The sequence below is a fragment of the Haliaeetus leucocephalus genome, unplaced genomic scaffold (genome assembly GCF_000737465.1).
Source record: "Haliaeetus leucocephalus isolate CR32 unplaced genomic scaffold, Haliaeetus_leucocephalus-4.0 Scaffold317, whole genome shotgun sequence".
NCBI classification, from domain to species: Eukaryota; Metazoa; Chordata; class Aves; order Accipitriformes; family Accipitridae; genus Haliaeetus; species Haliaeetus leucocephalus.
Window position 1 is genome coordinate 1,991,366 of NW_010972753.1, and position 26,123 is coordinate 2,017,488.

The 26,123-nt window shown below is 42.7% G+C and overlaps 1 protein-coding gene across 1 annotated transcript in view; it reads left to right on the plus strand.

The window, feature by feature from the left end:
• Positions 1-1,938: 1,938 nt before the first annotated feature.
• PHEX (phosphate regulating endopeptidase homolog, X-linked) overlaps positions 1,939-26,123 on the plus strand; it is a 95,816-nt gene continuing 71,631 nt past the window's right edge. The window contains exons 1-4 of the mRNA XM_010571276.1: positions 1,939-2,050; positions 6,091-6,159; positions 8,681-8,842; positions 25,956-26,042. Of these exons, the coding sequence (XP_010569578.1) occupies positions 1,939-2,050; positions 6,091-6,159; positions 8,681-8,842; positions 25,956-26,042 (430 nt within the window). The remainder of the gene's footprint in view (positions 2,051-6,090; positions 6,160-8,680; positions 8,843-25,955; positions 26,043-26,123) is intronic.

Sequence of the window (26,123 nt, forward strand, 5' to 3'; positions counted from 1 at the left end):
ATACCAAATGCTTGTCAAAGGGTCCTTATGAGACTTACTCAGCATTTGGATCATGGGCAAAGTTGATTTAAGTGTTGAGATCACAGCACGTCCATGCGTTTTCTGCCCTTTTGGCAGCCCCTTTGAGTCCTCATATCAGAAATCACTAGGAGTCTCAATAGCGCCAACGTCGCCTGAATACCTTCTCAAACCTGTGCTGCTGCCAGGCTTGTGCTGGGGATTGTTTATAACCAGGGATCTGCTCACACCCGTGGAGCCATTCGTGTGTGAATGGGAACACTTGTCTGGGACATTCGTGGGCCTCCTGGTTCTGTGACATCTCCTCCCTCTTCTTCCTCAGCTGATGGATGTTAAAAATCATGGGTTAAATGTGGGAAAAGTAGGCGGGTGAAAAGGAACAAATGCTTTTTTCCTGTTCCGTGCCAAGCAGAGATGGGAATGCCCTCCTTGGAGCTTGCTGGCAAAGAGGGACAGGAATAAGAAATGAAGGCATTTTGTTTGGAGGACCCCAGCCAGGCTGTAGAGGGGCTTGAGGAGCGAGGGTTTCTGGGCCTTCAAACTCCTAAGTCTTCTTCTGGATGGAGCAGGTTTTCCCTTTATGCCCATCTGGCATCCAGGACAACTTGTGTGCAGGTGCTCACAGGGAAAACAGTTCAGTCTCCAAACCGATAACTTTGCCGTTGTGATATATGTGCCCTAACCTTGTGACATAAGCCTTTCTTCTCTCTACTTGCGCAGTTTTTTATCAGGATGGGTGGGGGCTGGCGTGAGAACTCCTAAATCCGCATAGAAGTAACTCAGACACATAAACTTCTGTTGGGAGCATGAGCATGGCACTGCCTCTCCCTGCATCCCTAGGTTTTGCATGAAAGTCCAGCTCTGGAGCAAGCGAGAGCTCCTCGGAGAGCTGAATGTCACAGGCAGCTCAGAGAATTCACCCTGAAGTGATTAATTTTGTTATTTGATGAATGGGGAAACCTTGCCACCTGGAGAGAGGATTATCAAGTCTAAGCCAGAAACTGAGAAATCCATATAAATAAGGCTTTCTAATTTTTTTTTTTATCCCCCACCAACTTGAAGTCCCAAGTAGATACTTTCCACTAAGCTCATAGTAGTACTTAGAAGCATAGGATCATCTCCTAAGATTCATTGCATATCAGCAAGGACTGAAATACCTTGCCTGGAAAAAAAAAAAAAAAATAAAAAAAATCTAGCTTTTAAAGCAGCACTATTCTGTAGGTTGTGCTGATTATTGCTTTGTGCTGCATGACTGTGATTTTTGGCACGCAGTGTCACATACCAGATTCCCAAAATAAAATGCTACATGATATTCTAAGAGCTCTTAGGAAGCTTTAAAAAGGGATTTGTCCACTGAGTGGGTATCTCTTCTGGTGAAGCGAAATGATGCAGCAGGAATGGTTTAAGAGGAGGAAACTTTAGTCAGCAGATAATTAGTCTTTTTAAATAAGCGCAAGGAGAAAAAAGAAAACCTTCCGTCGGTCTCGTGTTTGTAAAAGTTGTCAGCAGCCCTGCTTTGATTGTAAAGGGTTTATGGCTATATGTTTGGATAGCTAAAACATCTGTTCGGCAACGTTGTGAAATCCTCGTGTTCGGAACCCCTGATAAGGGGGACTGCCGAGCTCTTGGCTCGGAGAGGCTCTACCGGCAGCGAGGGCTGCGCAGACAGCGGTCACCGCTCGCCTTTCCTCCTCCTGGTCGGAGGAAAACGTGGGAGACGGCTCCTCTTTTACACACGGTTTTCCTTGGAGAGGGAGAGAGCAGGAGGCGCCTAGGCAATGGTTCACGACAGAAACCTGGCGTTGTGAGGAGGAGGAGGAGAGCTCATGGGTGCAGCTCATGAAGAGTTGAAATACTGACACCACCGCAGCAGAGGAAAACCGGACTTCTGCCGGAGCGAGCCCGTCCCAAGCCATCCCGATGGAAGGAGAGACGGTACCCGAGGCCGGGAGAGCGGCCGGCAGAGCCACGCGGATCGCCCTCGGCGTCTTCGTCAGCGGCACCGTCGTGCTCGGCACCGCGCTTTTCTTGGGTAAGCGAAAAGGTCGAGGCTCACCCGAACGCAACCCTCCCCAGCCCGTCTGCCGGGTGGTTTGTTGCCCGTGGTTTGGTGAAAAGCTCGATCTCTTCTTCTTTCCCCCCCTGTTTTGTATTTATCCCGAAATGGAAATGTGCCAGGAAAGGGATTTGTTGCGGGAGCGCTAGAGCTGGAAAGTGCAACGTGAGCTCGTGTAACTTTCTGAATGCTGGATTTGAATTTGGATACTAATTTGAACGTGTTCTAGCCAGAACTGGGTCCTTTTGCAGAACGGGGAGAAACGGGTGAGATTATGCATGTCACTAATGCTGATTACGAACTCACAGATTGTCACCGATGTGGACTGGTATTTTCTGTCTCCTAAAAATGAATCTGTAGTGCACACATTTTATGGAATCTTTTGGGTTTTCCTTCATTTGGTTTTCATTTAGGGCTTGACTAGAATTCCTGTAGAAGGCTTCAATAGTGCATATGCTTGCACATTTTTTTAGATCTTTCTGTTCTTCTACGATGAATTGCAAAGTCATCTTTGCAAAAATAATAAAGAGCACATCTGGGATGAAATTAAAATGTTTTGATCACATTTATAAGCTGTAACTGGACACAGTAGAGGAGGAATTAGTTTTACCTCTCTGGGATTTGGAATCATCTGTAGATTGGTTTTTTTGGAATATCGCATGGAAGCATATGCCTACACCTATAAAATGATGTGAAGAAATATAAATGTACCCAAAACCACCAAGCAGAGAAGAGAAAGCAGTGCTGTACCCTGTAGGAACTTGCAGAGACAGATCGTCTTTTGGACTGATTCAGCCCAACTTTTCATTTCTTTAGACCAACACAGATTTCCCTGGACTGGAGGGAACTTAGCCTCTAAGCATATCTTTTGCTTCCCTCCGATCATTTATGATCTTGCAATCTTGTTTGAAAGGTTTGCTTCGTTTATAATCACAACAGAGAAAATTATGCCAGGCTTTCTATAGAATATTTAAAGCACGAGGCTCGTACTCGGCTAGTGTTTTTCTGCCCTAGAGCAAATTCTACAAACATTTGCAGGCAAGTAACTTTTGTGTATGCGAGTAATCCCCCTCAGTTCAACAAAACTCTATAAACGTGAGCAGGATTTAATCTTCAACTTGTTAGTGCAGAATACTGTTTCTAGATGAAAAATAATGTTTTTCACTTAAAGGATACAATATCAAACACCAGGGAGTAATGGAGAGACCTTATTTCTTTTTTTTAGCACTAGATAGTTTATTGCTTGTAAAAAGCAATAGATGTTTACCACCATAGCTTGTCGGAGATAGGAGTGCTTTGTCCATAGACCAGACGTGAAAATTCAAGCAAATACATTAATTCTTGGAGGTGGTTTTCTAAGTGTGCTGAGGCCTGTTCCATAGCCAGGGATTCAGTGTCAAAATTTTCATTGGCATAACTGCTAAGAAAATAAAAATGCTGGCCTTGGGTCAACCGAGAGGTTTTTAGGATTTGTTTGGAAATTGTCTGAGGTTTTTGACTGAAAGAGTGAGGGAAAAAAGTTAAATTGTTTTGGTTTAATGTTGTGTCAATGCAATGTTTCTATGTTTCATTGTGACACTGTGTTTTGTTTGTAAGTTTGAGTTTAACTCTTTTTTTAGTTTTGTTAAACTGTAGGAAAGGAGACCGTTCTTTCTGGTTGTGTGAAACATTTCAGGCACCTCAAGATCACCTTTTTTCTTTAGTCTTCATTTAATCTGCAAAACTTGCAGTTTCTGGTAGACCTGAAACAATTTCCCTTCAATTTTCCAGCCTGAGGAGTGAAACGTAGCCTTCTCCTCCTTCTTCTCAGAGCCCCTACAACTCTAAGAGGAATCTGGGAGAATCACATATTTTTATTTACCGTTACTTGCCCGTACTGGCTGTAGCCACACCGTGGCTTCAGGGGGGAGCTACCGGAGAAGTCACTTGGCATCACCTCGGGTGGCTCTCCAGTTCCCTTGGGCAAGAAGTCAGGCAGCTTTGAACCTCGATTTGGTAGCCTCTCCTCCTGACTTGGTAGCCCTTTGGACTTCTCAGGTTAGAGGAACATCCGCATTATTTGCGTCTGCATATTTGTAGGCTTTTTCCCCTTTTGGATTTTTATGGGGACCTTAATTACAGTGGGTATTTGCTTAAGAATCTGGGAACAGGCTTATAAAGGAAGAAGCTGGGACACTAAGTGTTACAACCACAACTATAGGTAATAATCTCATGGTTAGTTCTCTAACAACAACAAGGTAAGAGAACAAAACCAAGAAAAGTTTTCCCATCAAAATTAGCTGTTAATTAAAAGGGAAATGTTACCGCCAAAGACTTTTTTTCATTTGCTCTCATGATGAAGTTGTAAACAGAACAAAACTAGTCAAAAGGGTATTGTGCTTTTGTTTACAAGTATCAAAACTACGAGGACTATTTCAGATTCTTTACTGATTCTTTTTCATTTTCCCTCATTTTCCATCAAGTGCAAAAGAAATAAATGGTGTCTGGGATTTTCCCTCCTTTCTCTGCTTTGTTAAGAAAAAAAATCTAGCAAACTTTCAAGACCTGGACAGGTTCGAAAAAGCTAACTTTAAAGCGGGGAAAGAGGTGAGTTGGGAGGAGTGCAACACTCAATTAATAGGCAGATTATCCATTATTTGTATTTCATGTGGCTCAAAATCATGTTCTGGAGACCTCCACTTCTCTATTTTCTGCTGTTCTTCAATATTTCAGTTACAATCTTTATATGCCTCAATCTTGTGTAGTTCTTGGCTAATTTACAAAGGTTGTTGAGGGGTTGTGTTTCACTGAGTCAATGCAAGCTTTGGTAAAGTTGTCCAGAAATAGTTTCACGTTCTCAGTTTTGAAGAAAATTTGATTGAAATCCAGCCATTTCTGTCATTAATTGTCATTAAAGCTATGAGGTTGGAAGAGATGAAACAGCTTTATATTCAATTATAGCTTTAGGGTTTTTATAGTAAATTTTTCCTGTGCTGAAATACCATTTCACGTTTTTCTATCCCTTTTGAATAATAGATAACTACAGGAGAAATTGCTTTATAACTGTCAGTACTGGTACAGCTACGATACCTTAATATAGTCGATTGTTGGGTTTTTTTGTTTGGGGGTTTTTTTTTTTCTTTTGTATTCTTGCCATGGCCTGAGTTATTAAGATAATGGATATAACGAGACATTTCTTTATGTCTACTGAGCACATCTACTGAGTCTTATTTCATCTACCCCTTGGGACTCTCCCATCCTCATCCCAAGTATCAATTATCTGCATATTTGCTGCCTGACAGCAGTATCTGAAATTAGCAATTCCTATGCTTAAGTTTCAGTGGCAGCTGTAATACACATTTTTACAAGATGAGCAGCATTAACTGACAATCGCCTCGTTTTTGCCGCCAAGGTTTTTAGAAGCAAATACAATTGCAATACTTTTGGAAGCCGGTTCGGACAGAAACTGCGCTGTGCCTTATGAAGCACGTCTCTCCCTGTGCCTGTTGCTCCCTGGTTTATTCCAGGCTGGAACGAGGGGACCCTGGAGGCGTCCCGTTGGCGCTGGGTCGTGCCGGCGCAGGGTTCGGCAGCGCAGCGCCATCCCCGCGGCTGGGCAGGAGCTGGGGGAACCCTGCCGAAGGTGGCCGGGTACCTCCGCGTTGTGTTGCCAGCTGTGAAAGGTGCATCTCTGGAGGATGATGGCAACGACGATTAATTGATCGCGGTGATGCTCGCCGCCAGGCTGAAGTGGTGGCACTCCCGGCGCTGCGCAAACGTCCTCTGAGACAGCCCTTGCTCCGTGCTGCCTACGAGCAAAGGCAGAGGAAGGAGAAAGCAGGCACAGGAGGGGAAAATTATTTGTTACGAGCCACGGTGTTTACTTAATATACATTCTAACTGGTTTAAATCGATGTCGGCAGAGATGCATTAGGGCCAGAGCTTGCGCTGACATTTGAATGATCAAGTACGCAACATTTGGCTGCAATGGTCAAAATTCATTACAAATGATCTCATTATGGTTTTCCATTTTGCAGTTAGCCAAGGTCTTATAAAGTTTCATCCGAAGCAACGGTACTGTTTGACCTCAGAATGTATTGAAGCTGGTAAGCAACAATTTTATCTTCTCTATTATATTGTGATTATAGTATGTTAATGAGGTATTTATACTGCTTAAATTTTTTCCATGATACAATTTAGTCAGAAAGCTTCATTAACAATGAGGGAAAAAAAAAACCCCAAACTTTTTTAAAAGTCACTGTTTAAGTTGCTGCAGATCTGTTTATTTTCTACCATTAAAAATCATGTTTTAAATCGGTTTAACTCTACCCAGGTTAACTCAAAGTTTCCCATAGGGATTGTTTATTTTTTTAATAAGAAACAAAATGTTGGGTGACTTGACCTTCAGGTGTATTTTGTTGTTTCCTTCCCAGTAGTCAGAAAACCAGCAAGTGATTTGTTAAGGCACAGAGATGCTTTAGGGCCAGATCTTGCACAGACTTGCACAATGGTAATGTGGTGACTAAAACTCAAAATCTGCAGCTACTTCCATATTGGCAGGCCCTTTTCCCCATGCAGAGATACATGTGGTAACCCTTGTAGAGCTCGAACATCTATTAATATTAAATGTGAGCTAAAGGGACCGGGCTTGGTGGGACTGGAGAGACACCCATTTTGCACTGGTCAGTTCTGACAGAGTTTTGCTTGCGCTACGTCAATGAGAGTTTTGTCATTGAGCGTCTCGAGAGCAAAGATCAAACAATAGTTCCCACATCTGGAAATCTGCCCCTAGAGCTGTTTTACTGGAAACAAAGTGGACATTGTGTGAACTTATATGAGTATTTATTTCCATTCTGAACCATATTAAGCTGGTACTGTGAGGTGTTTGGCTAGTGGTTTGAAATCCTGACAAGTTCTGTGGGGCTCCGTAAAGCAAGAAGTTTGCAGATCTCAACATTCCCAGGACGTTTCTTGCCATTCTGCTTCTGCCCTGTGTGGCACTGACAGTGCTCCTGGCCGCCCTGGGCATCACCCTCCGGAGCCGATTCTTGAATGACTGCAAATATGTAAGCAAGGTGGGACAACTAAACAAAACACCACCACCCCCAAAACCCCAACCAAAAAAAAAAAAAAAAAAGGTGTGGGTGCTTCATTTTGAGCTTCAGAACAAAAAAAAAAGTCACTGAAGAAGTTTGAATCTGAATTGGCTTTCTTCTTCTCACATGCACACAAAATAACATGGATTTTTTTATAAGCTCAGCAGAAGCTGGGATTTTGCACCAAGGCAGACTTGGACACCTAAATGACCTGACTGTTTTAGTTCAGAGTGCTCTGGGCAGTGACTACGTAATGTCTCAAGACCCGAGCCCTGCCTTGCTGAACAGCTTTTCAGGAGTGATAGAAAATTGCCAAGGACCAAAATGTCTTCAGTGTAGTCGGTTTGAGAGTTTCTAACGTGAGAGAGAGAATTACGGGCGAGACACAGAGTGACTCTTCCTATGACATTTCTTAGTGGATGAAGAAGAGTTACTGGATGCTAGAAATAGTATCATAAAGTCTGTAAAATTATCAGATTTCCTGCTAGGATTTTTAATCAGTTATTTGGATAAGCCTCAAAACACGTGATCATTTAGCCAAAAAATGTCCAGTATCCACATATTCTGTGTTACTTGACCTATGTAGATTTATGCCACCATCACTATAATGCATGGAATGGGTAATGGTTTTAAACTAAAAGAGGGCAGATTCAGACTAGATCTAAGGAAGAACTTTTTTATGCTGAGGGTGGTGAAACCCTGGCCCAGGTTTCCCAGAGAGGTGGTCAATGCCCCATCCCTGGAAACATTCCCGGTCAGGCTGGACGGGGCTCTGAGCAACCTGATCCGGTTGAAAATGTCCTTGCTCATGGCAGGGGGGTTGGACTAGATGATGTTTAAAGGTCCCTTCCAACACAAACTATTCTGTGGTTCTATGATTAGATACTCAAAAGCTATTAAGTCTCTGGCTTGTCAGACTGATCTCTCTCTTACCAGTCTCACCCACAATAGCAACTGGGGGGATGCAGTCACAAAACGGAGCTGAAAATAATACAATTACCTTTTCCAGTGAATGGTAGATCTGAACTTGATTTGTTTTCCTGTGCAGCTATTCAGCTGAAGGTAAACAGTGCATAATTTCTGGAATGCTAATTACAGTCTGCTCATATGTATTGCTACTAAATTCCTCAGGCACTTAATTCTATTATCATGGCAACAATGGAGAGCCTGTCTTTGGGTGTCTGGCTCCAGCAGTTCATGTTCCTGTAGTGCTAGGTTCAGTGGTCATTGCTGCACAGCACTCAAGAACATTCACTGCAGATATTTTGTCTTTTTTTCTTTTTTTTTTTCTTCTTATGTAGCCACTGTTAGATGCTAGAGAAGCTGGGTGGTACTCTTGCTGCTTTTTAAAAAATGGCAGAGATCAGGGCACACATCAGTCCTAGAACAGCAAGGCTTAGCTTGCAAGTGAGGCCAGCTTCACGTTGCAGAGACTGGTGAAAGTTAATCACAATTTCTAGACTGTGGCCTCATTTAATTCTCTGTTTAGGAAAAAGTGTTCCACAAAATCTATGTGGTGTCTTTTTTACAGCTGCTGGCATCCTAAGCAAGATAAATCAATCCATAGATCCGTGTGAGAACTTTTATCGATTTGCCTGTGATGGCTGGATATATAATCACCCTATTCCTGAAGACATGTCAAACTATGGTGTTTATCCTTGGCTGCGACACAACGTGGACCTCAAACTAAAGGGTAAGTATGTCATTTCTGAAGGTGTTTGGGTGGCTTGTCACGATACCTTGTTAACTGGCTGGTTTTGAAATGAATAAATATTCCACGCTTCTTTCTGATCATTGAATAATACCCAACAGCCCAACTTGATGTTCCCTTTTAAGTGTATTTTTCTTGGTTTTTAATGAAAATAACATTGAGAAATAGTGAATTATAACAGAATTTGGGAGGAAGAATACAACTCCTGGGAACTCTACCAGTTAAGAATGGAGGGACCAAAGCGTATTCCTCATACCAAAGGAAAAAGCGAGAGGATTTGAACTCTTTCCCCCTTGCAGTTGATGGGTAGACCAGCATGCAGGAGCACAGCATGCACATTTAAGAATGTCCCAGATCCAGACAAACATCAGTCTAGGACAGCACTCTGTCTCTAACAGTGGCCAATAGCTGGGAAAGAACATAATAAGGCAAAACCAGAGTGATATTTTCCAGTAGACTTACCCAGCTCTTGGCGGATGGCAATTTATGGGCTTCCGGAGACGGAGGTTGTTTGGGTATTTATTGTGTTTCCTTCTCGTTGCCGTCCAAGCTGCCATTGAGGTACCTGAACTATCATCAGTGAAACAGAAGGCTGCTTAAGATTGTGTGTCTGGAGGAAAAAATAGCCCCGGGGTGGAAACGTGTAGGAAGAAAGGTATTTTAGTCTGCCTGCGACTTGACTTTGCGCTATACTCTGCAGCAAGGCCACCTCATCAGGAAGCTGTGCAGACCAGCTGGGGAGAAAGGGCGATCGATGGTTATTGTGAGGCAGGAAAACCCTGCCAGAGCCTTCGAATCTTCGCTAAAAGCGGGTCCTGCAAAAGAAGGGAGATGTGCAAGATTTGTTATTGGTGGCGGCGTGCTTGAGCGTTGCACGCCTTGAGCGCGTTAATGATCTATCAGTCGACGTAAGAGCCTGCTCTGAGCTCGCCACAGGACAGAGGTCAGTTTTAGGATGCGCTTAAGTACAGCGTTTATTTTTCTCTTAGATTTTGTACATATGTGCGTGCGTAGGCATCAAAGCCCTTCTCCGCTTGCTTTCTTCAGTCCTATCGTCTTCAATTTTGGCATCGTTAAGTATTTTAAAAGCTGCCTTCGGTTTCAGAATATGAGTTTGGAATTTCAGCGTAGGACACAATCTGATGACTGATGGTTTAAGTCTGCTGAAGATGTCACAACCAAAGGGAAAAAATATTGCCAGGGCCTGTTTTACGTTATGCTTTGCATTCTAATTGTTCTGCTGCCAGAATCGGGCTGTATTAGATAACTGCACATCCTGCATGAACCACAGCCACAAAGAAGTCAGTCCTAATTGAATATAGAGTAGCAAGCTGTGACTCTCATCCCTAATTTCCTCTTTTTACAAAGCCTAATCAAGGACATCATGCTAAGCCACATTTTTAGATGTTTTTTTTTACTGCAGTCCCTTTAGAAGTTGCTAATCCACAGCTAGGAAAATACAAGACAAATAAAGAAACATCTAAGTGAGAAGTATTTGCTTAATGGAAACTCCATATCAAAAAAAGGGTGTAATGAAGTGCCTGATAACTACTTTAATAGGAGGCCTACACTGTTCCTTGGCATGGTACAGGGACAAAGATGTGAAACATTGGGTGGTATAGAGGAGCTGATTTAATATAACATCTGTCATCTCCTCCTTAACTTCTTAACTGTCTACTTAATAGGCTTTCCAAAATACTCTTGGCAATTAAAAAAGGAAAAGGAAAAAAAAAAGGTGTTGGATGTCAGCATTGGTAGCTGAAATAACAAGGCATAACTTCAGCCTCTATGTGTGTTTGCGTTTTAACTCGAGTTACTTCAATAAATTAGCTCGACACTGAGTTATTCATTTGTGGATGACCACAACCTTACTATCACAAGTTTTAGCAAGATGAAGAACTCTTGCATAGAGAAACATATATATGTGGCTGACCAGACCTCAGAAGCCAATTTAAGCTCTCCTTCCTAAAGAACTCTTGGTAGAACTTTGTACTTCATTGTAAATGTCCCTGTTTGACACTCAGTAGATTAAAAAAGCCCCAGTCTTTAAAGAGCTCATTATTATGCAAGTTCTATGTTCTGAAACATTTATCATATTAAAGAAAACTATTAATCTTAAAGTGATAACATGGCTTGGCCAGAAAGCCACATTTTTCATATTTGATATTCTTTGATGGTGTGATATAAATGGAAGTATTTATTCAGGCAATATATTAAAAAATGATGTTACTTAAAATAAATTATTTGAACATCTAATCTGTTTTCTGGTGCCTGAATGTTCCTGAGCCTTAGGCAGAAAGGGGGTTTGGGTATTTGTGCAAAGATCTGTGTATGGCCTTGGTTATACAAGGGTATCTTCAGTCTCCTGGAAGGTTCATTTTTTATTTGGGGCAATTGCTATGGGAGAAGACATTCCAGTTGATAATGGGTAGCAAGTGTAAGAATTAGTTTTGCCTTACCAAAAAGTGGTAGATGTAGCGGTATAATGTACTGAACCCTGCATTAAGTATTACTGGGTTTGAGAGCAAAGCTTGGGGGGTTTTTGTCCTTTTTATTTTTTTTTTTTGAGGTTGCAGACACACAAGAGCATATGACTTTGCAGGTGTCAGCTTCAAAAAGGGTAGATCATTTTCTGTATTGATGAAGGGGTTTGGTGCTTTAATGGGGAATTCCAAGGAGAGGAATGGCAATGGGCCAATGGAAAATAGCTGAGAACTACTGGGTGGTAGATTTTTTTGCCTACATATCTCTGGTTGGTTGAAGGAACAGGACAAGAAGAAACATTCATTTCAGGGTTCTTCCAGATTTGCAAAACTTAATGTGGTAGTTAATTCTATTTTTTGTAAGCTTTGGGTTTATAATGGGGTAGGAATATATATGTGTGTGTGTGTGTGTATATATATATATATAATGCTCCCATGGCTTTCTCTAGCTGTCTTAGGATGGATTTAAACTAAAATTATATCATCATATTTCCCCTTTAATTTCTTTTCCATCCTTTGTTTGAGTGTCACTTGGATTTCTTTTTCCGCTCTCAGAGGAATCCACAAACCACATGTGGAACTCACTTGATCTCCTGGCTATACAAAAGGGATAAAATCCTAGCCTGGTGAAAGCAGGGGTAGGTCTTTCCTTGGATGTCAGCAACAGCAGGATTTCGTGCGTTGTGGAGGAACGTACAGAAGACAATCGTAGATAGCCAAAGTTATGTCAAAAGCAGAGACTTCTGGGTTTGGTTATGACCTAGATCCAGGTAATGGACATCTAATATTTGGGTTAAAATTTCTTGGTTCCCTGTAGAGCTGTCCTGGGGAGGACCGAGGTACTCTTACTTCCAGTTACCTATTCCTGGCTGGACCAGACTGTCGCTGACTTGAAGCCAGCGTTTGATTTGCAGATACACTGCAGGCACATCAAAAAGTGTCTCTCGTTGGTTAAGAACAAACACTTTTAGTGCCAATGGGCCTCCGAGGAAGCTCTTGGAGTCCTTCAAAATGGAAAAACTGGTTCGATTGTGGCACCTGTTGTATTAACAAAAGCTATCAAACCGCAACTGTTTCAGCCTTATGTCAGGTCAAGATTGCAATGTCTCTGAGTTAATAAATGTTTTTCACTTACCATAACATTTTCTGCAAAGCTATTTGTGTTCCTGCTGAATTTTTCCATTTTGATTGGTGACCTTAATTAAGATTTTAGGAGCACTGTTGTCTTACCATTGAAATGGCAAGTGGCTTTTTGTGAATAATTCAGAACTGGAAGTCTGAGGCAAGTAAATCAGTGCCTGTTACCTGTGGTGAATGCTGATTGTGAACCAAGCAGTTTCTTTTCCTTTCTCTTAAGTCTGCAGAACAATGATATACAGCTGGGTTGTTTTGTGGGTTTTTTTTCCAAGTGACTATGCAGGAAGCAATAAATTAAAAAAAAAAAAACCCACCCCAAAACAAAACTACACAAATATTCCTAAATCTCAGCACTGCAAAGGAGTGATTTAAATTATGTGAATCATTTGTGAACATGTCTTCCAGGCCTTTTAAATTTAATTTATGTCTGTGGAAACCAGTTTACAGATTAAGTCTCCATACTGATCCTGGCCCAGTGAGGCACCTACTTCAGACTAATTTGCTGTGCTAAGCTTTCTAGTGTGGCTATTTTCTGAATGCCAGTGAATTTGAAGTGAGGAATTTCCAATGTGGCAAAGAGAAAGAAATGGAGGCCTTTTAGGAGGGCTTTTAAAGAACACGAGACAGACAGCAAACAAAATAACTTGGCAGCATAGGCAACTTTTCCCAAGATAATCTGCAATGGCTTTCTTTAGAAAATGGTTTTTATGTAAAACCAGTAAGGTAAAAATATCTCAGTATGGAAATTTGTACTATTTGACCATAGGAGAGTCCTGTCGGTGTTGAGGACCCTGTGCCACAGGGCTCTTTGGGGCTGGTTTCTCTTCTCCCACCATTCAGCAGGTGCTCCGCTGGGACCACTGGGATGCCTTGGATGTGGCCCATGAAATCCATAATGTAGGTGCTGACGCTCATCCCTAGGTTTCTGTATTAGCTGACCCGTTTTTTGTGATTTCTTCCTGCAGAGGTAGCTGGCTGAGAGCTGTCCCAAGTAAGAGGGAGAACACCAGCAGTAATTTAAAAAACCCTCGGAGGGTATTTATGTTATTGCCTCCAATATCTTCTTGTTGGATAACAAGATAGCAGCAAACGGCAACAGTGCTTAACGTTGTTTTCCTTGGTCTTTTCTACTATAAATGGATCTCTCTTCAATGATGCAGAGATTTTTTTTTCAGTGGTCCGGATCTTCCCTGTAATGGCTTATCCATCTAAATATAAGAAAACACTTAAGTGGCACAAGTCAGATAAATCTCTCTGGGCGAGTTAATAGCTTTTTGGTAAAATGAAGTACCTGAGTCAAAGGTGGAAAAGCCGGGACTTTTTCCAGGCTTTGTGGCTGCTCAAAATGGAAGTTGTATTTGTAATGGGTGATTTTGGGAAACCATGAGTACAGAAAGGAGATAATTTTGGTTCCTAAATGAGGTTTTAAGGCAGCACAGTAACTGAGCCACAGGATTCCCACAGCATCTCTCTGTCTGGGAGAGCAGAGTGGCATCATCCTGCGAGCCCTGCGCTGGAACGGGAGCGGGGCTTACGGCACGCTGCCATTCCACATGCGGCACAACATTCCCCCTGGGTATACAGTGAGACTCTGTTTTGGCTGTTACCTGTAGAAGGATGATATGTTCATATCTGCAGATACTGAATTTCAAAATTGCCGTATGACTGTACTTTGGACTGGTAATTTTGCAGAAAGAGGATTCATACCTTGGAAGGCATAGCAATCCGTGACATCTGATCTCCCGTTTTCTGACTGTCGTGGTTTCAGCCCAGCCGGTAATAAAGCACCACGCAGCTGCTCACTCACTGACACCCTCGAACACGGTGGGGTGAGGAGAAAATATAAAGGCAGGCTCGTGGGTCGGGACAAGGGCAGGGAGAGATCACTCCCCACTTGTGGTCATGGGCAAAAGACAGGCTCAACTTGGGGAAGAAACAAAATCGATTTAACTTACTACCGATCAAATCAAAACGAGGATATTAGGAAGTAAAACCAAACCGGAGAACAGCCAGCCCTCCCGCCTCAGCCCCGCTCCCGGTTCTCTCTCCCCAGAGGAACAGGGGACGGGGCTGGGGTCGGTTCCTCACACCTCATCTCTGCTGCTCCTTCCTCCTCCGGGGGGAGGAGGACTCCTCCTCACTTGTCCCCTGCCCCACCGTGGGGTCCCTCCCACGGGAGACAGCCCTTCACAAACTTCTCCAACGTGAGTCCTTTCCGCAGGCTGCAGTCCTTCAGGCACAGACTGCTCCAGCGTGGGCTTTCCCACGGAGTCACGGCCATCTTGGGGGGCCTCCACTCCCCTCACAGGCTGGGGGGGGGGCATCCCCTCCTCCAGCACACCTCCTCCCCTCCTTCCTCACTGACCTCAGCACCCACAGAGGGGTTCCTCTCACATTCCAGTCCCCTACTCACTGCAGGTTTCCCCTCTTAAATCTGTCCTCCACAGGTGTTACCACTGTCCCTGATGGGCTCGGCCTGGGCCAGAGGTGGGTCCTGCTTATTGCTGAGGAAGCTTCTAGCAGCTTCTCACAGGAGCCGGCCCTGCAGCCCCGTCTCCTGCTACCAAAACCCCCGCCACACAAACCCATAGCACTGACTAACAAAAAAAATTATGCAAGTACGTGTTGAAAGTATTAATATAATGGAGTAAAGCTTAATGCTTCCAGTTAGTATGGAGGTCCACCTACACTGGAACAATTGGGGATCTTGCAGTCTTCTGGTTTAAATGCAGTTTAAACTCTCGTGCCAAATATAATGAAATGTGATATCCCCTGCAGCATAATACTGGGAGGCTAGAGGGGCAGGGGAGGAGGGATTATTGCTTAAAAGATTAAGATTTATTATTGAAATTAGATTTATGAACAGAGGCTCTCGCATTCCATAAGATGATTTTTGGTTTTGTTACAGTTTACGTACAGTTGTGTTAGTTGACTTTTGGAGGCACTCACATGATGTGCCTATCTTTTCATATACAAACTCAGAGAATTTATAAAATGCTGAAACTGGAAACAAACAGCACTGTCATTTAGGAAATGTGCTGTATATCGGGGCACTGAGCAGAATTAGGAAGCATTTATGTAAGCACAGCTGTTTGAATGCCATTTCCATGAGAACTCCCAAACTGCCAAAATGGATATTCAAGAAAAGGGTTGCGGAATTTCTTCCAAGGGGTGAGGGGGAACCCTAAAATGTCAGTATATTAGTTGGGTTTATTTGTGTAAATACAGCATCCTTTCACACAACAAAATTGGTGTTTGGGAACATTTGTTCGATTTACTTGATTTATGTTCCTTGGGAATTAGAACCTATATGGATGAATTAATTACTAAATCTTCATAAATTCCTGTGGAAATGCATATTAATTACAGCCTCATTAATGCAAAATTAATTTATAATGATTAAATGTTCTATCAGAATGTCAGAAGAATTAATAATGATGGGCTGGTTATTTTCAAGAGTCACTAGTCTAACCGTGGTGAGATGGACGCTATATAGGCTGATGGACATTAATTGTATCAAATACGAAACACGTTTGCCTGAATTGATTAATGGTGTGTTGATCATCATTAAATGCCTTTTTTAAAAAAACCAACCAACCAACCAAACTGCCTTCTCCCCCCAAACCCACAAAATAAAACTAGGGGTGGGGGAGACACAGTTTATCAAAACAAGGCAGGCCTAGATTAAGGCATCAGCTCCACAAAGATAATTCTGAGGAATGAGCTCCTGCAGCTGTAGAATATACTGGTAGTTTTGGGTTTGTTTTTTGTTGTGTTTTTTTTTTTTTTAATTGTTTGAAAATACAGAAACTGTTATATTTAAGGTATATCTGAGGCTGTGTAAACCAATGTAAGGCCCTGCAAAAGGGACCAATACCTCCTCACTGGCATCCTGGATGCTTCTGCCTTCCAAGGAGGTGGGAATATATAATATGGCAGGTGGTAGGACAATCTGAGTTGTGTCTTGTACTTGTATGATTTCATATTCCTGCGTGAACAAGGAGTTTGCCTTTGTGAAAGTTGCTTGGAGTGATTATTTCGAGTCAAGTACTCCAGTACGATGATTCTGGTGACCTGACTATTTACAATGGGGCACTGAGAGAACAGGTAAGGAAGCAGCGGAAGGCTGATTAAGGAGGGAACACAAAATACGTGAAAGTGGAAATAATATATACTTTGGTAAAATTTAAAAACTACATTATAAGCACCAGAAAAGTGTATTGACTTGCTATTTTATTTTATTTTGGACTCAAAGGGAAAAGCTTTATTTAGGCAAGGATAGTTTTAAGTATATGGAGAAAGATTTTTGCAAGCCTTTGATGCTAGTTTGTTTTTCCATATATATATTTAGCAAACAGTAGAGAGATCTGGACCATAATGCATTAGAAATTCAAAATAGGTGTTTATAAAATGCATTTAAATAATTTTTATAGTGCATTAGGCTCTGACTGCTTCCCTTCCAGTCGTCTGAAACTGAGCAATATTTACAGCCACCAAGAAAAAAAAAAAAGGAAGAAAAGCCTTAATGTCAGTAAGGTGCTGGTATTTTAAAAAATTATTTAACTGCAGTGGTGAGAAGTTTTCATTGTTTGTCTTTTTAGTTGCAAGGGAGTGAAAATGGCATCTTTAAACAGTGTATTTTCTTATTTTGGAATCCTGGAAACAACCTTTTATTTAAAAACCAATCATTTGCAGCTAACTTTTTGTAAAGTGTCTGGTGGGGATAAAGACTCTAGACTGGACATTTTGGACTGTGCACCAGACACCTGAACTAGCAAGAAGCACTGCAGAACAATTAGCAGAACTTGTAGTTTACAAAAATAAATAAATTTAGGTTAGTTGAATTTTAGGGAAGCCTCAAAAACCAAATATTGCTATCAATTGTTAATAGAGGAAATGGGTTGTACTGTACACTAAAGTTGCATAGCAAGAGAAATTCTCAGAAGAACTTGTGTTTTAAAGGCTTAGAGGAATTTAATCAGGCCTTGAAATTATATATTTGAAGTTGGCTTACACTGGTGTCAGAAGAGAGCTGTAAGTAGGCTTCTGCACCCTCCACTGAGGTTTGTCTCCGTGGTGTTTTCCAGGCAGGCGAGACCTTGCTCTGCTCTTCTTCCGACACTTCCAGATGCAAAGCAGCTCGGAAACAGAAGCTGGGCAGGAGCATTAGTGTGGGAGTTTGACCTGTGCTAATAAACCTGCTAAGAGGGATAAAGTTGTACTGAAACATTAAATGTTGTATCCTACAGCAAACCATGTCCATCTCATTTTCAGGACAGTGCTCTGAGAGAACAGATTTAATTCTAAGAATAATCTTGTCTTGACTTGTACTTGTCTTGTTCCCAAGAAACATGTATAGCTTTGAAATATGTCAGTTAAGTCTGTCACTTCCTTTTTGAACATACATAAATATATATATATACACACACACACATATATATATAAATTCTTCACCCTCCCCTCTATACCCCTTTCCAGCTGTAGGGGTCAGGTTTCCAAACTGATGAGAATAAAAACATATATATCAGATTTTCTTCTTTGACGATCTTGTAACCCGGGCTGGTTGTGTCGCAGTCTGTTAAATTGAGATTTTCACATAGCAAGACAGGGAAGTTACCATTGGTCAAGTGATCACAAGAGTCTTGTGTATAATTTTAGATGCTGTGGCCAGTGCTTTTATTTTGAGGTGGAACATTGTGCCCCTCATAGGCCTTCATCCATAAAACTTACCACTGCCAGAACTCCTTCGCTTAACTTCGGGCTCTGAAAAAATGGAATTGGAAACCAGATACTCTAAATGAATGTCAGCTGACCCCAAACCGTTCTGAAATAATCATTTTTGGAACATGTAAGCTCACATTACTGTAATTAAGACTGTATATTTGTCTAGCTGTGATTTCCGTAACAGCAACGTGGTTCTGAAGTTTTTTTTTTTCTGTGCCCTTTGGCATCCTGGCCAAATCATTGCTCCGTGAACTGTACTGAACTTGACTTCTTAAATCCAGTGCACTGGGAGTTTGAAGAAAGAGCAGTACCTTCATGACACCATTGGAGTCCTTAGATACCCTTAGTGGTACAAGTGCAGCTGGCTACCTGTTTTTTAGGGCTTACGGTTGCTTTTCAGGACCTCTTTTGCCATAGCTCTTTACTGTGAAGAAAATATGGGATTTTAAAGGTTAGACATTCTTGAAGACTAGATTAATCATAATTATCTTATGGCTTAGGGACCTCAGGCAATGATGTTCTGCATACAAGTGTTGTGTGTTTGGTCTGGTTTGATTGCCAAACCCAAACCGAGGTTTGAGTACATTTTTCTCTACTTTTAAGCTGAAATTTCTGACAGGACATCCTTAAAACATCCTGCTGCTGGCATCAAGGATCTCCTGCAAATTTCCAAAAGATAACTTGGGTTTTGCCTCTTCACAGAGGTAGCACATAGTAGTGCTAACCCAGGAAGGAAACAAAGCTTGTGACTGATAGCTGGAGATGGGTGAACAGCTCTTTTAATTATTCTTCTCATCAGTTTAGAAACCTGACCTCTGTAGCTCAAGAATTGAAAGAGAAATCTACTTTCTCTGTCATCAGGTATTTGCAGAGAAACTCCCTTTCCACAAGCAGAGTTCCTGCATTTTGGTCTAAGAAACTAAAGCTCGTAAACATGCAATATGGAACAAATATCTGGTTGGTAGCTCCTTCTACCCAAACCAAAGGGAGAGCACGCTGTTGTTGTTGATAGGGCCCTGCTGTGGACATGGCTGAGGAGAGCGCGTCTTCTGCCTTTGGCCCAGTGAACGAGTAGGCATGGGTTTCTGAGAAGCCCTTGGGCCGCTTTCTGGATCTGCTCCTGAAAACAGTGCATTACAAGTTGCTTTCAGTTGTAGTACAGAGCATCATCTGGGCAATGCTGAGCAACTCCCACTGTCACTGATGTTAAAGGGACTGAGGGCCATTCGCCATCTCCAAAGGATCAAGCTCCTTGAGTGTTTGGATCAAGTTCAGCAAGTTTATGCTCATAAAGGAGCACTGTTCCCATCAGTAGGACTCTGACAGGAGTTAGATAAGGAGGAATTAATCCTCTGTGGCTCACTTTCCTTATCTGCAACAATGGATAATGGCCATATCTCCTTGGTCCCGCATGTCTAAGAGTGCTTTGAGATCCTTATCCTAAATGTATAGAGTGCAATGCCAGGACTAACCATTAGATTATCTTCTATGACCTTTCTTGTATCGCAGACAATTACATTACCCAGGTAATGCAGCTCAGTAGCTTCCACTGGGATAAAACATAATTCACATTGGGCTAAAGCTTATCTTCCCAAAAAGCATCAAGTCTTGAAGATGTTAAGGGGCAGAGAAGCCACTATCTCCTCTGGTTGCTTGGCTCCAGTGGTTAATCACTGTCACTGCTGAATTTGTCTTCATCTTCCAACTGTTGGCTTTCTTCGTGCCTTTTTTCAATAGACTAAAGACCCCTTTAGCACCAAGCATTTTCTAACGGTGGAGTACTTTCATGCTGTAATCCCATCACCCTTCCACCATCTCTTGTGAGACAAATCATGCTCCTTCACTGCATCGCTTCCCCCCCGCTTCTATTTCTCAAGCCGCTCCACCCAGAGAAAAACCCAAATGGTTGTGATGTTTTTCTGCACCCTGTCCAGCTGTCCAACGTTGTTGTTAAAATACGGAGAGCTGAAGGGCAGGTAATGTTCCAGTCTGTCTTACCAGCCTGCGTACAACAGTAAGATCACCTCCCCGCTTTGATACACCTCTGGTTTTGCAGTCCAAGACTGCTGCTTGCTCTAGCATTGCCCTGGGAATTCATGCTGAATTACTTGTCCGCTTCTAGCTTTTCACTCTTCCAGGGTTACAACTTTCCAGGAAATGGGATGTCCCCTTGGGGTCATTGTATAGCTTTTTTTTTTTTTTTTCTGTTTAAAGTCCGAGCATATTCCCACTGGGATATCTGCACATGCAGTTGTTTTTCTTCAAGATACAAAGCATTATAATATATTTCAGATCATCATCAGATATCACTGTGCAAACACTTCAGTTTGTATTTTCCACATACAGCAAATGTTTGTAAAAGGATAAGGACAAAAATGAATGGACAAAATTTGCTACAATCTTTACTAGCACAATGTATTCTCCATATCTAGGATGGAAAGTACAGAGAAAACTTTATTTTTCTCTCTAGAATAAGAAATAAGCTTAGCAAATCACATAGTGTCTCTCAGGAACACAACTCAACTGTATATGTAGAAAACTGTCTGATAGCATACAGAATATATACAGTCTGTAGATCAGGACACTGATAAATTGAATCAGTATCTCTAATCGGAATAAGTGGTACGCATGTTTCTTTTCTCTGCAAATCTGGCTGTGCAATCCCTTTTTCATGCACTCCGAGTCAGAAGAGGGAAAGGTGCAGGACTTTTCAGTGCCATAAATAAAATACGGTGGTTGAAAACCAACGTGAAGCTGTGTAAGACAGTAGGCTGGAAAGTCAACAAGGGCTAGAATTGGAAAGTAAGGTTAAAGGTAACACTTAGCCACAAGACTATCCTTAGCAGCTTCAGAATAGCATGCAGTTAAATAAACACCCAGACACCCTAGCAGAGCTTACTTTGTAAAGAGCCTTGCTCTCACTTTTAACAGCAGATGATTGCTATTTACTGTAGGGCAGTGAACCGCAGGAAGCTGGCCTTTTTTAGCCCTCTTGCCCTGGAAAAGAACTGTCTGAAGGCGACTCGGTACAAACCTCCTTCCTTCCCTTCCCAACCCCAGTTCCCCCCCCCGCCCCCAGCTGTGGCTTTCTTTCCTTGACCATCTATCCGAGCATCTACAATTCGGACAACCGAGGATCGTTCCCAGCTATGGAGTGGTTTTTGTTGGCGGGGCTGAGCCTTTTGTGTTTTGTACAAGAGCCAGGGAGAGCAACGATGCAAACCCGCCCGACCTGGGCTGCCAGAAGTACAAGAACTTTGATTTGCAGTGGGAACCTCCCTGCCCTCGGCCCCTTGGTAGAGGAAAATGAATGATGAAGCAATTTGCAGCCTCCGAAAGTTTAGGGTATCGTGAACGCCTTTAGCCAGTTTCTGACTGTGCAAGTGGTAGTTGCTAATTGAGATGAGTTACGTTATTTCGGTGCTGCAGAGCAGAATTACCATTAGGTTTTGACACTTGCCATAAGTAAGTTTTGTATGAAGGGAAACATAAATCGTGCATCTGGGCTTCCCATGCAGACGGAAACAGGAACAACGAGGTGCTGAGATCAGGAGTGCAGGCCAAGATCCCTTTTACCCTGAAGAAAATGACTTTGGAATTAATTTGAAAGTGAAGGAAGTAAAAGACATGACTGAAGAACTGCTTTGCTAGAACAGCCATTCAAACGCGTATTTATATCTGGCTAGGGAAACATGATCGCAGACTTCATATTCAAGGTGGCTTAAGCTATGCTGGTTCACTTTGCTTGTCCCGGTGATTTTTGGCTATGATGATCCGCTTCGCATTTGCGGCAGCCTACTGTTGTAAATCAGTAGTAGCAATAAGGTGTTAAATTGTGGTTGCTGTTAATAATGTTTCTGTGCTCTTTCAGACGGTTGTAAATCAGCTTATATTGTAGGGGTTTTTTAATCTCAGCAGCTAGATCCCTCTTCCATCTCTAGCACTGTAACATTTAACTGGGAGCTAACAAATGAACTATTGTTTCAAGGGTTGTTTTTTTCAATATCATTGGAGTGCTGTGTGTTTCCTAGTCTGGTTAAAGCTATTTGTTCCTAAAAATTCTTATTTAAAGATGAAGCTAAAAGGTGCTGATCAAAGATGGATAAAATATCTTTCACAGTCAATTAATGTGGTAAAGGATTATTTTTTTGGTCTATTGAAACTGTCTATAGATTCAAGTTGAATTCAGTTAATGTTTGGAGTCCTAAAATGAAAGATTGCTTTAGGGAATTGGAGCTTTTCATTTTGAAACAAGAAAACTGTGTTTAAAAAAACCAAGAAAGCTGCAAGAACAAACTCAATGTCCTTCTCAGTGTTGAGCGAGCTGCTTTAATCAAAATGCTGGTAACCCTGGTCTCCCTAACTTGGCCACAGTTTTTAATTCCGGCTACTGGACTTCAGAAAAGCCTACTAGACTGGACTTCTCAGTGGATTGGTACAAATACTCACAATCTCCTCGTGAGGGGTGAGAGCAGGTCCTTGGAAAGGCAGAGCAGGAACTGCACAGCAGGTCTGTGGGCATCTCCTGAGGCTGAACACCACCAGACCGGCGGTGCTCCTTCTCTTCCTACTCCTTGGAAGACCTTACAGGTTTTGCTTTCGTCCTGGTGTCCAAACAGAAAGTGCCTGGAACCATTACAATTTTTCAAGGTGGAAAGACAGTCTTCCCAGCCAGCTATAGTTAGGAGTTGAATTTTTTCAGAGGGGCTGGATTTGCTCTCCGTGGGTCACCGGCTGGCATTTCCCCTAGCGCAGACCAGAGCCCGAAATGCCATGTCGCACGTCACGAGATGGAGTGCCGCTGCGCTGCGGAGCTCAGCGCCGACCCCCACAACTGGATGTACCCGGGTAGGAGGGGGGCTGTCGCAGCCTGCTGCTGTGGCCAGGCTACTCGCAGTACCTGCCATCACTAATTTAAAAAATAGCTCGATGTGTCTGCATTGATTTCAATCACCGTAGTGACTTTCTTTCCATGGATACAGCAACCTGTAGATAGACTAATTGATTACCCATATTTTTGATTAGTATGCATGGCTTCTTGCCTTTTCTTACTCTTCTTTAAGAAGAATTTAAATATTCAAGGACGTGTAAAATCCATATGTATTTGTGAGTTAAATAAGAAGCAAATTTCTAAACCTTGTGTTTGGATTTTACGCTAGCTAATGCAGAAATCAAGTGGATGTGGTCAGTGCTCCAGCTCTGAGCTTCTAAATCTTTCTGAAAGCTTAAGGCTAAGGCTGAGGAACCTCTGTAGCCTAAAGAGCACTCATGGATCCTGTCCCCTATTTCAGGGTCCACAGGATTCAACCATCTTATTAAGGCTTTCATGTTTGATCACTGGATTTTACATCATTAGAACCAAGAATTTTCTTCATAAATGAATGCTGAGCAAATCGGTAGCGTCTACCCGACCTCATTCTTTGCAATAGTGCAGGGAGTGTTACAGCTTCGTTCTGCCGCATAACGAGATGGTTTGATGGGAAAACACCAAGTCTGATTTTAACAGGGTTTTATGCAGGTGTATTCCTAGAGTTGATTTTATTTTATTAGCTTTCATCCTCTGTATCTCTCCTGAGCTTTAGCTGGGCTTTAGCCATTGAATTTTATTAGCTTCAAAATTTCATGGCTGTGCAGCTCACTGGCAAGGAACAGAAGTTATTGCAATGGCTTTAATAGGAGTGTATTTTTTCATCCTTACTTTTATGGAGGTTTCATTTATAGTTGTGGGGTTTTTTTTTCTCCAAAAATGCCATTCTTAAAACATGAACAGGTCTGATTATTCTGCTAAGAACCGTGCACGCTGAAGATACGTGTCAATGATTGGCATTATATTGTATTTAACAAGACGAGAAATATTAACAATTTGAGGATTTGAAACCAAAGCTATTGGCAGTCCTGTCCAGCAGTACTTTTAGGGAAAATCTTATTTATAACTAAAAGGGAATGATCTCATTAGGTCTCTCAAGGATCCAAGCAAATGGGTTGGGTTTTTGTTTGTTTGTTTTGTTTGTTTGTTTTTAAGGAGAATAGGGATTGGAGGGAGAGAACAAGTGGCATCTACTCATCACTAGGGTATTCTTTGACTACTAAAGAGTTTGAGGTCAGCAGTACGATATATCTGAGAGGTGCGGCATGGCAAGTTCTTCAAGGTGCTAGGGAAATCCCAGGAAATCAGTGTCTTCGAACCCTACCTCCGGCCGTGAGCCCCTGAAACGCAGCGGCGCAGCACAAACCAGACTGTTCTCAGCTACAGAATCCAGTCGTACGACCCAGCTGGACTTGAGCCTCCCAGGAGAGGGGACCCTGGCGAGGGGACTCTGGCGAGCTGCTGGAAAGGGCAGGGGCTGGAAAGCGAGCCACTGCCGCCCGTTTGCAGGAGGGTGCTGTTTTGGATGGCAGCACCACCACCTCTTTGGTCCTCTGCCTCACCCCACCGGCGCTGGCAGAGGAGAATAGCGTTGCATCGACACCTGATTCAGTCCCGGGTGGAAGCGGTTTGGCTTTGCCATGGCTGGTGTTATGAAGTCCCAGTGATCTTCTGCTTTGGCAGGTCACTGGGACTCTTGTGTTGCAGTTTGTTCCCCCTTTTGCGCAGGACGTGCTTCTCAGCGCAGGGCCTTTGCTCGTTTGAAACCCAGAGCACTGGGGAGTATGGTACACAGGAGGCACTCTGGAATTTTTCAAGGCTTTTTAGCTCTGGCTGAGCATACCACAGGAGGCACTTGGGATAGTTCCAGCAAAACCACTCTCTCCAGTGGTCCCAGTAACAATTAGGTAACGCTGTGCAGGACCTGTTTGGGTCTTACAAAACCGGGTGAGGTCCAACAGGGTTTGCTAGCCCCACTTCTGTGCTGTGCTTAAGTACTACCCTGCTTCTCTCGGCCGTGGAAATGCTCGTGCTGTGCTGCACCTGAGCTGATAGATCTCCCTGAAGCTAAGCTGCCTCTGCATTTAGCCATAATGTGTGCATCTGCAGCTGCATCATGGCTGATTTACAACTTGGATAAAATGGCTCGAGGCAGCTGAGAGTGGACTGCTGAGATTCAGATGCGCTTTTCATGCTAGTTCACTTCCACGACATAATGTGAGGAATGCCAGGAATGTAGAGAGATGACAGCTTAGAAAAACTGGTTTGGCTTTCAGGCACCAAGGAGGTTGACACCTATAGTATGAGGGAGCTATATAGTGCAGCTTCTCACGTAGTAGTTGGACACTTGGCCTTCCGTGTCATTTACAAGACTGAGATTGTGTGCGTTTGACAGACAACGGGGCAGTTCTCTGCTGCTTGCTTTCAGCAGCAGAGCTGGCAAGAGTGAACACCAGCAGTCTTGCTCCTGGGATCCTGCCACCTCCTCCGTTATACCCCAGTTTCATAATGTACCAGCACCAGAGGCTGAGCCACCTGAAGGAATTCCTGACTCCCTGCCCTGTGCACTGGTTCCCACCCTCGCCCCGCGATTCCCTGTCCCCTCAGTTTGCTGAGGGTGGCTGTTTGTGAGGACGAGTAATAAGCAGCATCTGTCAACTGGCTTTAAATCAGTCCTCTTAAAAGTAAATTAAAAAAAAAAAATCCTTCTCTGTTGTGGATCGAAAAAAGTGCAATTATGTCTGTGTTAGTGCTTAAGAAAATACATGTGGAACCTCATCCTTAATTAAACAAATGCTATGATTAAAGCAAGTGCTGAGACAGGCAAACAGACAGTTCCTACGTTTTCTGATGTATTGAAAAAAAATTTCATTTGTCTTTTCAGCATTGCTTGAGAAACCCATCAGCAAAAGACGAGACAGTGAAGCTGTACAGAAAGCCAAGACCCTTTATGCATCCTGCATGAATGAGAGTAAGTAAGCGGCCTGATTTGAGAGGGACACGTATGTGTTACTATGCTTAAAAAGGCAGGCTTTTTTGCTGAGTGCTGAGC